At 40.6% G+C, this 13,691-nt stretch overlaps 1 protein-coding gene across 1 annotated transcript in view; it reads right to left on the bottom strand.

The window, feature by feature from the left end:
- The window catches only part of LOC112049688 (voltage-dependent calcium channel gamma-4 subunit), a 100,707-nt gene that overhangs the window by 2,582 nt on the left and 84,434 nt on the right, over positions 1–13,691 (bottom strand). The window contains exons 2-4 of the mRNA XM_052884340.1: positions 5,008–5,131; positions 3,048–3,286; positions 775–867 (exon numbers count right to left, since the gene is read on the bottom strand). Coding sequence (XP_052740300.1) covers positions 775–867; positions 3,048–3,286; positions 5,008–5,114 — 439 coding nt within the window. The 5' untranslated portion in view covers positions 5,115–5,131. The remainder of the gene's footprint in view (positions 1–774; positions 868–3,047; positions 3,287–5,007; positions 5,132–13,691) is intronic.

The following is a 13,691-nucleotide window of genomic DNA, read 5'->3' as shown; positions in this document are numbered from 1 at the left end:
GTATCCTTAAATAAAAAAACCGCAACCTTTAACAGAATAAATGTTACGAGTTCCTCGAGTATTGGTGGTATTTATATTCATTATTTATATTTATATTATTATAAAAAGCAGGTAGCTGTATAAAGTTGTTACGACAGTATATAAATAAAAGGGTATTTGATGATTTGAGGTCAGTTCTTTGTTAGGCAGCGTGATGGAGTGTGGATTTTCATCCTCCTCCTAACAAGTTAGCCCGCTTCCATCTTAGACTGCATCATCACTTACCATCAGGTGATATTGTAGTCAAGGGCTAACTTGTAAAGAATAAAAAAAAAAACGCCGTTATGCAGCTAGTCGCATAAGTGATATTTGTGCAATAACGTTTTGTGGTGTTATTATTGATCATGAACTGTTTAGTGTGGGAATGAAGCACATGTCTACACACTCTACACCAAAAGTCACAAGTCCTGGGACCTGCTTGAGGTGTTTCCTCTACCACATGGTACAATCACTGTCGATGCTACCCGTCACGTTATCACGTTACACGTCATTGTCGTAAAATGCGTTGAACTGTGCCATACCCTTAAAACCAAAACATGACATTATAACATGACATTGCATCAATACCTCAACTCCGGACTATTGTCGGATGATTCCCGTTGGACTATTAGTGTACGCACTCCTAACACAGTTTTTTGCCGACTAATCGGAGGGCAAACAAAGGCAAACTATCTTGAAGGTTTAGGTGTTAAAGCGTAAGGAACTTATAACGGAGATATTAATAGTCCTACTTACATGGTATCGCAGTGGTAGAGTCACTCGGGTCCGGCGTGTATTGTGACAGGGGAAAGTACGGTATGTCCAAACATCGGAACACGGTACTGCCAGCTGAAATATTTAAGGATTTTTTATGTTTATAAAAAATATTAATATTTCATATAAATAAGTGAAATTATATCAAATCAGTCATCAGTGATGACCTACGGATCCGAGACTTGGTCGCTAACAGCAGTCGCTCCAGGCGCCAAATCCTAGAGAGCGCCTAAATGATAATCCTACTCAACCGTAGATGGTACTGCACCTGATTTTCAATTGGTCACCCCAGAGTATGGTCGAGATCTTCGCGTTCCATTCTTACTTTACACTCATAATTTGGTATGGGTATCTACATATTATTAGGAACAAACAAGGGAGGCGCCATAATTGGATCTTGCACCACTTTAAAATTTACTTCGGGCCGGCGCTACATATAACGCTTTATGATAATGTGGCTGGCATCTACATAACATGTCACCGTATGCGCATACCTTATAACAATGGCGACATTAAATAAGTGAAAAACGGAAATAAACCTGTCAGTTAGTGTGACAGTGACGGAAATTCGCATACGAGCGAGAACAATGAATCTTCCGTCGCGGCACGTAAAGTTGGCACGTCAAAAGTTTCGCAGGCCATTGTTAGAACGACATTCCAGGCACATAACAAGTTCGTTTATCAACTTGCGTAACTTGATACGTTGCTTATTCGAATACTATGATTTATGAACAAAATGTATTCAGAAGCCATTACTATATATGTGTGTAACGGCAAACAACGTAACCTTGCTTACAACAACTAATATGGACTAAGGCCTGCGAAAGAAAAATTTGTGAACCTATATTAAGGTGAGTAGGTACGTTAGATACCCTATATAAGTCTGGATTGTGATAGTTTTGGAACGTAGCAGGTTCTAAGGGTGCAGACTTACAACTATCCACTTAATGGGTATTTTCTAATTTTTCCTTCAAAGGTCTGAAGACTAAGGATCTGGCGATAGAAAATAAGATTCCTCTTGGTACCCCGTAGATAATATCAAACAATTACGTTTTATACTGAGACATCACATATACTAACCAATAAGGGCTTTATCTATGATGATTCTATTTACGAATAAAACCTCCTTCGTTATAAAGTAGGCTAGTACTTGGCTAGTACTCATAACAGACAAAAATTTAAAAAAAAAAATTACTTTAGTCTCTAGAGGCTGAAATGCTTGTTTAGCCCCGCTGTGGGGTAGTAATATGACAATGTTTTGAGCAAGAGTATTGAAAAATAATTATTATAAAACAAAAAAATCAATAATTGTATCATAATAAAATAAGCACAGTACTCTTATGAAATAACAACAACAGTAAGTACCAGTGGACGTTATGTAAAATGACTCTGACTGTAAAATAACAGTGTTGCCATGCAACGAACGCAATGTGAACGAGAACAGCGGCCCTTCCGGCGCGGACGGTAACGCATTGTGGAAGCAGCGGAAGTTACGAGTACGTCCGCTATTGTCAAGTAATGGCAACACTGCTGGAACTTTGAATATCTGTATAATATTTAAGAGAATATGTTGAAAGTTATACTTTTTTTAACTTTTCAGCGTATACCTGCTCAAAAGTACATAGCTAGTTAATAGAAATTTAAACTTAGTTGCCTATATTGCGCTGCCTAGAATAATAAGTTGCACACCGTTAATACTTAATTAAACTTTAAGGGTCCCTGGAAAAGTGTCTAAAATATATGCTGAACTTGAAATTTAGAGGATCCCTAAGTGTTAATACTCACATAACAAAATACTAGACGGAAAAATTTACGAACGCTCTGGGCACCTATATAATTTTTGAAAGTTCCCCTTAATTTCTTCAAGATTCCATCATCAGATCTTGACATGGTGGCAATATTACCAATTAAATAAAACAAAAAAAAATTGAAATCGGTCCTCGAGTAATCGGCGTACATACTTATAAAAAAAAAAAAACATACCTGTCAAATTGACAACCTCTTTACTTTTGCTAAAGGCTTCCTTGAGGTTAAAAATTCTATCCGTAATATACTCATTTTCATAATTAGCAGAACCTCTGGGCGTATATCCCATGGAAATGGGTAAAATATAGCCTATGTTACTCCCTGATAATGTAGCTTTCTTTTGGTAGAAGAATTCTTCAAATCGGTCCAATACTTTTGAGTTTATTTCTTACATATAAAAATACAAATCTGCCCTCTGTATAATATTAGTGTAGATAAAAGAAACTCACGTTCAGTATGACAAATTCGCCACAGTCCCGATACAGTTTGTTTGGCGATGAGCTCGTGTTTCCCTGAGCCGTTGAAGGCCGGGTTCAGCATGTTCTCCTGTGTGTGCAACCAGTTGTTGGTGGTGACGGCGATGAGGACCGCAACCACGGCGGTACCGGCGGACAGCGGTGTCAGCAACCATAGGCACGCCACTGATGAGTCGATCTGAGCTACCAGGGTAGGTGAGGGAGGCGTGGGCCTGAAATGATTTTTTTTCTGGGTTATGCCACACATCGCAGGCATCCTGGATGTCCTGGTGTACTGGAGATATTGTGATGTGTGGCATAACTTCGTAATAAACGCATTTTTTTTACATGTTAACCAAAATCAAAGATATAATAATTAGGTATACTAGTTAATTGATTGCTGATTGAAAATTATGTTTTTCATGCGTTTTTCAAGAAATACAGCAAAACAAATTTTCAAAATTGTGAGATTTATCATTGAGAGGTGCCTTTATTATGGCTGAGCTGATTGAGGTTTTCTTAATTGGTCCAGGTCTGGCTGGTGGGAGGCTTCGACCGTGGCTAGTAAGACGTGCCGCCCAGCAATTAAGCGTTCCGGTATGATGTCGTGTAGAAACCGAAAGGGGTGTGAATTTTCATCCTCCTCCTAACAAGTTTGCCCGCTCCCATCTTAGATTGCATCATCACTTACCATCAGGTGAGATTACAGTGAAGGCCTAACTTATAAAGAGAAACTACAGAAGCAAATGTAAGTTTACAATTGAACCAGGCGAATGTTAAAAACTTATAATACTCCTGCCACACCACGCGGCAGCGTGCAGGCACTGCGCTCAGCCACATATGCCTTTCCTGCGCTTTACTGCAACAATCGGTTCACACATCACCTGGGCGAGCGAGGGCTGGCAAAGGCACCGCTGAACGTAGAAACAGGCTATGAGCGTGTACCACGTGTCACATGCAGTCCCTGCGCTTTACTGCAAAAATCGGTTCACACAACGTCACCTGGGCGGGCGGCGGCTGGCAAGGGCACAGCTGACCGTAGGAACAGGCTATGAGCGCGCACCACGCGGTAGCGAGGTATGCACGCACTGCGTGCAGCCGCACATACCTTCCCTGCGCTTTACTGCAACAATCGGTTCACACAACGTCACCTGGGCGGGCGGCGGCTGGCAAGGGCACAGCTGACCGTAGGAACAGGCTATGAGCGCGCACCACGCGGCAGTAAAGCATGCACGCACTGCGGGCAGCCGCACATGTCTTTCCTGCACTTTACTTGCAACAATCGGTTCACACAACATCACCTGGGCGGGCGGCGGATGGCAAAGGCACCGCTGAATGTAGGAACAGGCTATGAGCGCTCACCACGTGGCACTTGCATTCCCTGCGCTTTACTGCAACAATCGGTTCACACCGTCACCTTGGCGGGCGGCGGCTAGCTAGGGCACAGCTGACCGTAGGAACAGGCTACGAGCGCGCACCAAGCGGCAGCGAGGTATGCACGCACTGCGTGCAGCCGCACATGCCTTCCCTGCGCTTTACTGCAACAATCGCTTCACACAACGTCACCTGGGCGGGCGACGGCTGGCGATGGCGCCGCTGAGCGTAGGAACAGGCTATGAGCGCGCACCACGTGGCACTTGCATTCCCTGCGCTTTACTGCAACAATCGGTTCACACAACGTCACCTGGGCGGGCGGCGGCTGGCAAGGGCACAGCTGAACGTAGGAACAGGCTATGAGCGCGCACCACGCGGCAGCGAGGCATGCACGCACTGCGCGCATGCCCACATACCCTCCCTGCACTTTACTGCAACAATCGGTTCACACGTCACCTGGACGGGCGGCGGCTGGCGATGGCGCCGCTGAGCGTAGGAGCGGGCTGCGCGCGCGCACCACGCGGCGGCAAGGCATGCCTTCCCTGCGCTTTACTGCAACAATCGGTTCACACAACGTCACCTGGGCGGGCGGCGGCTGGCGATGGCGCCGCTGAGCGTAGGAGCGGGCTGCGCGCGCGCACCACGCGGCAGCGAGGCATGCACGCACTGCGCGCCGCCGCCCCACATGCCTTCCCTGCGCTTTACTGAAACCAACCAGAAATATAACTTCAACTACTTTCGGCCTCACTTTTGAAGGGTCAAAGGTCTGACCCCGATTTCTAATTTTTGGAGTTATGTTTGTTTATTTTTATTAAGTTTATTTTTCAGTTTAATGTCATTGTAGGTATTAGTTTAGATGATAAGGTTGTGTTGGCTGTGTTCGTGGCGTTACCCAATCTGTGGTTCCAATTAAAAATCAGCGCTACGTGTCCTAATTCAAATGGTCACGTAGCATTATGCTGAGCTGGGGTCATTTTCTGGGTTATGCTACACATCGCAGGGTATTGTCCTGGATGTCCTGGTGTACTGGAGATATTGTGATGTGTGGCATAATTTCGAAATAAACGCATTTTTCTTTCTTTCTTTCTTTTCTTTCTATTTTATTTGTAAAGAAAAAGATTAGTTAACAATAAAAATTAATGAATTTATGTCGTGATGTCGCCTTATGCCCCATTTCCCCTACAGCTAATTTACCTTTTAGTTATATTATTGTATTAGTGTTTGGTTACTTCTCGTATCCGGCATAACTTCGACCCGATGTGGGGTGATCTCTGATTTGATATTTGGGTTGGGTTAATTAGAAAACTTATGATTTTCATTTCACTAACCCAGACGTGCTGACGAGTCACGTGGTAACGAAATACTTCTTACCTACTTGTCCCTTCCAATTTAAATTCTATTGTAATTTCGTAATTAGCTATTCTCGAAATTTAAGAACTTCGACTAAATATATGTAGTACAGATAGTATTAAAAAAAAAATTCTACAATATCTAAAAGATAAACCCCATCATGTCATCATCATCGACGGCAAATATTCAACGATGTTTCTGTGATCCATAGGGTGAAAACCGGTAGCGATCACCGAATGGTTAGAGGCACGTTGAATATCAACGTTCAGCTGGAACGGTATCGACTGGTGAAGTCTACGCTCCGACCTACTCGTGCCCATATCCAAAACCCCGAGTCCTTTCAACTAGAACTGCAGAACCGCTTTGATTGCCTAGCAAATTGCGAAACTGTGGACGATCTGAACAACAGGTTCGTGGAAACTGTCCATTCCGTTGGGTCTAAGTTCTATAAGACCCACCGTGCGAAAAGAACCAAAAAGTTCTCGGACAAAACACTTAAACTCATGGAAGAGAGGCAAGAAATGAGATTACAGTCTTCAGCAGATGCGTCAAAATACCGACAAATCAGTAGACAGATCTCTAAGTCGCAAACCAGCGACTTGCGAAATTTCAATACCGAGCGTATTAAAAATGCGATTGAAAATAATCGAGGCTCGAAAGTTTTCGCCAGAGATCTGTCTATTGGACAGAGGCAGCTGACGCGTTTGAAGACCGAACACGGTAATCTAATTTCTTCCAAGCCCGAGTTATTAAGTGAGGTCGAGAAGTTCTATGGACAGCTATACATGACTACTCAGCAGCCTGTTGCCAATTTGGCTAAAGACCCCAGAGCCAAGTTGACCCGACACTATACCGAAGATATCCTGGACGTCAGCCTATACGAGATTAGTGTGGCTCTCAAACACCTGAAGAACAATAAGGCGCCAGGTGAGGACGGAATCACAGCAGAACTCCTGAAAGCGGGTGGAAAACCGATACTTAAAGTCCTTCAGCGATTGTTCAATTCCGTCATTCACGAGGGCACGACGCCTGAGGCGTGGCATAGGAGCGTGGTGGTTCTGTTCTTCAAAAAAGGTGACAACACCTTGCTGAAGAATTACAGACCCATCTCGCTGCTAAGCCATGTTTACAAATTGTTCTCGAGAGTCATCACGAATCGTCTCGCTAATAGGTTTGACGACTTCCAGCCTCCCGAACAAGCCGGTTTCCGAAAAGGCTTTAGTACCATAGACCACATCCATACGCTGCGGCAGGTTATACAGAAGACTCACGAGTATAACCAGCCACTTTGCTTAGCGTTTGTGGACTATGAGAAAGCCTTCGATTCGGTGGAAACTTGGGCTGTGCTAAGGTCATTGCAGAGATGCCGAATTGATTACAGGTATATCCAAGCGTTGAAGTGCTTATACGAAAACGCCACTATGTCAGTCCGTATTCAGGATCAGACTACGAGGCCAATCCAGTTGCAGCGAGGAGTGCGTCAGGGAGATGTGATCTCTCCGAAGCTATTTACCGCCGCACTGGAAGACGTCTTTAAGCTTCTGGACTGGAGCGGACTTGGCATCAACATCAATGGCGAGTACATCACTCAACTGCGGTTCGCGGATGATGTAGTCATCATGGCACAGACTCTGGATGACCTTAGTACCATGCTCAATGACCTCAGCAGCGTTTCTCAACAGGTGGGCCTGAAAATGAACATGGGCAAAACAAAAATAATGTGTAATGCTCATGTATCGCTCCACCCAGTTATAGTTGAGAACGCTGCACTCGAAATTGTAGACGAATACATATACCTAGGACATATGATCCAGTTAGGTAGGTCCAATTTCGAGAAAGAGGTGAACCGTCGAATCCAACTCGGCTGGGCTGCATTCGGGAAGCTTCGCGACATCTTTTCGTCCGAAATTCCTCAGTGCCTGAAGACAAAAGTCTTCGAACAGTGCGTGTTGCCAGTGATGACCTATGGTTCCGAGACTTGGTCGCTAACTATGGGCCTCATAAGAAGGCTTAGAGTCACACAGCGGGCGATGGAACGAGCTATGTTAGGAGTATCTCTGCGTGATCGAATCAGAAATGAGGAGATCCGCAGAAGAACCAAAGTCACCGACATAGCTCAACGAGTTGCGAAGCTGAAGTGGCAATGGGCAGGCCACATAGTTCGAAGAGCCGATGGACGTTGGGGTCCCAAAGTGCTGGAATGGCGACCCCGCACTAGTAAGCGCAGTGTTGGCCGACCCCCCACCAGGTGGACTGACGACATCAAGCGAGTCGCAGGGATTCGCTGGATGCAGGCGGCTCAGTATCGTGATGTTTGGAAGTCCCTACAAAAGGCCTATGTCCTGCAGTGGACGTCCATCGGCTGATATGATGATGATGATGATGATAAAACCCCATCAGTTCTGCAAAGACATCATTTTAGGGTCACGTATTCAAAGGGTAAACAAGCCCTTATTTCTACTTTACTACTCCGCTGTCCATGCCGTTTATTTATAATATGGTAGGGAACAATTCGTGAGCGAGTTCAACTCGCACTTGGCCAGTTATTTTATTAGTAGTATTAGTATGTTAACGTATGGAGATGAAATTAGACACGAAGGCTTCCAAGGATCTTGGTCATTGTACAAAGTACAGACGTTGTAAATCATAATATACAAAACCATAATGTACAAAAGAGCATCCGAAACCTTTTTTTAAGTTCCTAAAGACAAAGTAAGAAATCCATATTCATACTTAATTTAAATATTCATACAATTTCCACTTAATATGAGAAAATTTAAATAAACTTCCTTCCTTATCAAAGGTGAACCAGGTCGATATTTTTTAATTAAGTATTCACAGACATTTTCTGCCTGTATTATACTCGTAATTAAAGTAATTTACGTAAGAAAAGTCTAAATTGTGTAGGTAATCACCCGTTAAAGGCAAGTTTGTGTGTAAGTGTGTTTGTTTTTAAGTGTCTTTACGGTGCGGCTAATGAATCGATTTAGCTGAAATTTGGAATAGAAGTAGATTTTACTCTGGTTTAACATAATATAGGATCATCCCGAAACAATCATAGTTCCCGTAGGATTTGTGATAGACAGAATTTGACGCGGACGGAGTCTCGGGCGTTTGTTAATTTGAAATAACTTTGAGAATGCTTCAATCCCGAAAAATTATAGAGTTTCTATGGGACAAGACATGCACGATTGTGTTGGAAAAAGAAATAAAATTACGTAATGTCACACTAATATTATAAAAGCGAAAGTTACTGTGAAAGTTTTTAAATGTGTGTGTATGTTTGTTACTCTTTTATGTTGCTTTGCTGCGTCTTTAAACCAATTGGGCTGAAATTGCATTTTAAATTTAACAGTAATTATTATATAGCTGACGCCGCGCGGTTTCACCCGCGTGGTTCTCGTTTCCATGGAAGTACGGGAATAATACATATCCTATAGCCTTCCTCGATAAATGGGCTATCTAACAGTCAAAGAATTTTTAAAATCGGACCAGTAGTTTCTGAGATTAGCGTGTTCAATCAAACAAACAAACTTTTCAGCTTTATATATTAAGTATAGATTACATGTATTATACAGAATAAAAAAAAATGTACGAGTTGAAATGAGAACTTACTCCTGTTTTGTTAATTCTGTAGTTAAAACTAAATTACATTTACATACTTATTTTTCGCGGGTAACACCGCAGAGCGCAGTTAGTTTTTACAACATCACTGGGCTATTTTAACGCCCCAGAACAGTGCCAGGCCCCTCTCTTAAAAGATGTGATGATGATGATGATGATGATGATGATGATGATGATGATGATGATGATGATAATGATAATGATGATGATGAGAAATAGATAGATATATAGATGAAGAATAAGGTATATTCCTCTCCTGTGTACCTCCTCGTGTAGGATAAACCGAAGAAAAGCTATTTCTTAACAATCGCAATTTAATTCTGTAAGTGTAACACTGTTGTGCTGATTCACAGTAGAAAGCGTTCACTCAATTTACTCGGTGAATTGCCATTATTTACCGAGCTACAGCATTTGTTCCAATAGTAAAAAAACCGGACAAGTGCGAGTATTACTCGCATATCGAGGGTTCCGTACAGAACATTATTAGCCATAAATCGAAAACAATGTCACTATAAAAATAATTAAAAATCTGTTTAAGCAAGTGCTTATATCTTTCACTAGCTGACTTCACGCGGTTTCACTCGCGTGGTTCTCGTTCCCGTAGGAGTTCGGGGATAATAGCCTATAGCCTTCCTCGATAAATGGGCTATCTAACACTGAAAAAATTTTTCAAATCGGACCAGTAGTTCCTGAGATTAGCGCGTTCAATCAAACAAACAAACAAATAAAGTCTTCAAATTTATAATATTAGTATAGACTATAAGTTATAAATGTTAAAATGGGGTATCGTATGAATGTCTTTTATACGATACCCCACTCTAACATTAATTTAACTAACATAGTAACCAATTTAAAATACGTACAATAATATTTTTTATGTATTTTTAAAGAAAACTGCATTCTCGATGGTGTTTAGTTGTACTAGACTGGACATAGTCACTTAACATCTACAGTGTGTTTGCTAAGGTTCAATTTCTCATTTTCATTCGAATCCTCACCTTCGCCCCCACTCTCACTATCATACTCAATCTCATTCTCAATCTCTCTCTCATTCTTATTACAATTCTAATTCTCATTCGTTGTAATAGTAATAAGCGTCCAATTATCACTGATTACGACTATAAAAAATCAGGAAGTGTCAAATTTATAACCATCGTCAGCGTTATTTCAGTTTCTCGTATTCCCACATTGTAATCTGAATTTTCTTCCAAGAGCCTATATCCTATTCGTGTACATAATCCTATTCCGTATAGGTCAGATGAACGGCGTAATTATTGCTATCTTTGGGGACCTAGCGACCGTCGAAACTCTGAATTTATGTGTTCCTTGTGATTTGATCTCTGTTTCAAGGCTGTGTGCAAAGTTACAATATACTAGCAGACGCCCCGAGATTTCACTCACGTACTTTCCAATACCGTGTGAATACAATGATAAAATATAGCTTATGACCCTCACAAATAAGGTAGCTATAAGGTAAGGTAAGGTATCTATTAGTAAAGAATTTTTAAAATCGGTTCAGTAGATCCAGAGAGTAGGTAGTTACTGCAACCTAAACGTCTAATATACGACTTCACAAACTTTACCTCTTTATAAAATTATTCAAAATTCATTTATTTTAAGTAGGCTCAGTTTACAAACTCTTTTGATACGTCAGTTGACTATTTGTAAAGATTTTACTACCGGTTCGGAAGGCAGGTTCTGCTGAGAAGAAACCAGCAAGAAACTCAACAGTTGCTCTTTTAAAAAAAAGCATACAATATTATAGTTTACAATTGATGACATTACAATTTTTTATAATTTTGCTTCCTGTGTGAAGGTGGAAGCTGATCCAACGGCCTCCAAGCATCTTTATCATTAAGGAACTCATTAATGGTGTAGTAACCTCATCTAAGTAAATGTTTTTTATGCAGAAATAACTAATAAATTAGTGCAGACATATTATAGCATTGAGACAAAATAATTTGTAGAAAATAGTAGTCTGAGACGGACATGACATCGCTGGATGTCATGTTGGCTCGTGTCGACGCTCGTGCAACTTGCGAATTAAGGCGCTCGTCATACGGTCGGCTTCAGTATGCTCGTGGCGTTTAAGCCGTCCACATTTATTGTTGTGTAATTCTTTATAGGTTACTTGGGATAGGCGTGAAGAGTGACTTGAGTGGAAAAGGGGAGTGTTAGTTAACTTCAAGAGATCCCTTAACCCTACATACAACGTTCACAAATCTGCGACTCCACTCAAGTGCAATCTCTTCCATTCTAGGGTCATATTTTGGTTACAGTTTGATTTATTAATTTAATAAGATTGGAAATGTTGGTAAAAATAAAATTTTAACTCAGTAAGTATGTTGATCATGTGATATCAAATAAAAAAACCAAATTAAGTTGTCCTGACAAATATTGTGATGTATATAACCTTTGTTCAACATTGGTTTATTTTTGTAATTCATGTAATCTGAGTCTGCTAAAAAATTTAAAGGTCATGGGTTCAATCCCCGCTCGTTGGATGAATGAAGCGACTTGAAATGATAAAAAATTGGTAACTTTACTCGAAGCAAACCAATTTTAGAATAATAAGGATAAGACGGTAAAATAGAAGTAATGGGATTAATTCAAAGAGCAGTGAGACTGTTTCAAATAAAATAGGTACCTTGCGGATTTTACTACGACAAGAAAACCCTTTGTTGTTCAGCGAAATGCGGGAGACCACAGAGATGTAATTGCGGATAAAATACCTTCATTTGTGCCCACCTATTTCCTGCGGTTCGTTTTTCTAAGTTGATTAGGGAAAGGAAATTAACAAGGCCCTTAAACTGCTTCTGAAGTTGTCTCCTACACCAATCTATCCTGCCAATGTAAAATATGCTATTACGATGCTCACTGTAGTTCACTTCCTTTCGTTTATAAAACATGCGTTTAGTTACTACTAGATATTATATACAAAAGACCCACCATGCTAATCTGTAGAACTAGATATATACTATAGACCCATAACTCTAATCTATAGCACTAGATATATACATTAGAACCCGCTTATAACGATCACGCGTATAACGATTTCTCGTATAATACGTCATTTTACGCCAGTCCCTACAACTTGAGACATGTTTTCATACATTTCCTAACGCTTAATACGATTCGTCATCCCGTTTAATACGCCTACATGTCACACGCGTGTAATTCCAAATGCGACAAATAAATAACAACAGATAGATAGATCAGGACATCATAAAGGTCCTTATACAAGGTTGCAGGACAATACTAATACATGATATGTTACATACATGAAACGTTGAGCTATGTCGGTGACTTTAGTTCTGCTGCGGATCTCTTCATTTCTGATTCGATCACGCAGAGATACTTCTAACATAGCTCGTTCCATTGCCCGCTGTGTGACTCTGAGTTTTCATATGAGGCACATAGTTAACGACCAAGTTAGTTTCAGTTTACATCCCAAAAATTAAATCTAACAAATTTTTTTTTCACGGACATGGGGTTACAATTTATAACGATGACCTTTTAGAATAATAATTATGGCAGTACATAAATCACAGGGTCCACATTGCAGGATCTGGGATTTTTAATAAATACTAAGGCCCAGCTATTACATAAAATGAACGTAATTGACGTGGGTTGAAGGCAAGTGAGTTAATGCGAGTGTTAGTTCCGGCCGTGCGTCGACTTCCGTAAGAACGTAATACAAAGGCCAGATTAAAAACATAAAAGATAATGCGCCGAGCCATATTTTCTTTGTCCCTATCAAAGCCAGCAATTAACGGGAATATTATTGCTACTCCATGATTAACCCGGCGTGAATGAGGTGACCAATATTTACACTAACTATTAGGTGGGTATGCCATACCCAAATATAGGTAGATTTGTCGACTTTGATAAATGGGATGATTGTAGAATAATACTTGTACTTGTAATTACTGTAATAATATCTATTTATATACTGTAATAATAATATTCATCAACATCAGGAAAATGAGGATAAATGATAAAATAAGTTCTAGTTATAAAAGTATTTTTATTTCTCAAAGTTTAAAACGCAAATTAACGAATTATAATAATTTGACTTATTATCCAAAAAATTGGGATTATTAAATAAACTGTGCACATAAAATTAAACAATTAATTTTCTTACATAATGAACATTCTAACTTTTCTATATTAATTTATTTAGGTAGGTTTTCCGAAACTGTTTAGTTCATATTGGGTGTTCACTTGTAGTTAACTAAATTGCAGACTCAACTGTCACAATTCAAACTTACTAACTTATTAAAGCTTAAA

Source organism: Bicyclus anynana, chromosome 11, assembly GCF_947172395.1.
Source record: "Bicyclus anynana chromosome 11, ilBicAnyn1.1, whole genome shotgun sequence".
Lineage (NCBI taxonomy): Eukaryota > Metazoa > Arthropoda > Insecta > Lepidoptera > Nymphalidae > Bicyclus > Bicyclus anynana.
The sequence above is the reverse complement of the archived record's forward strand: the minus strand, read 5'-3'. Positions and strand labels throughout refer to the sequence as shown.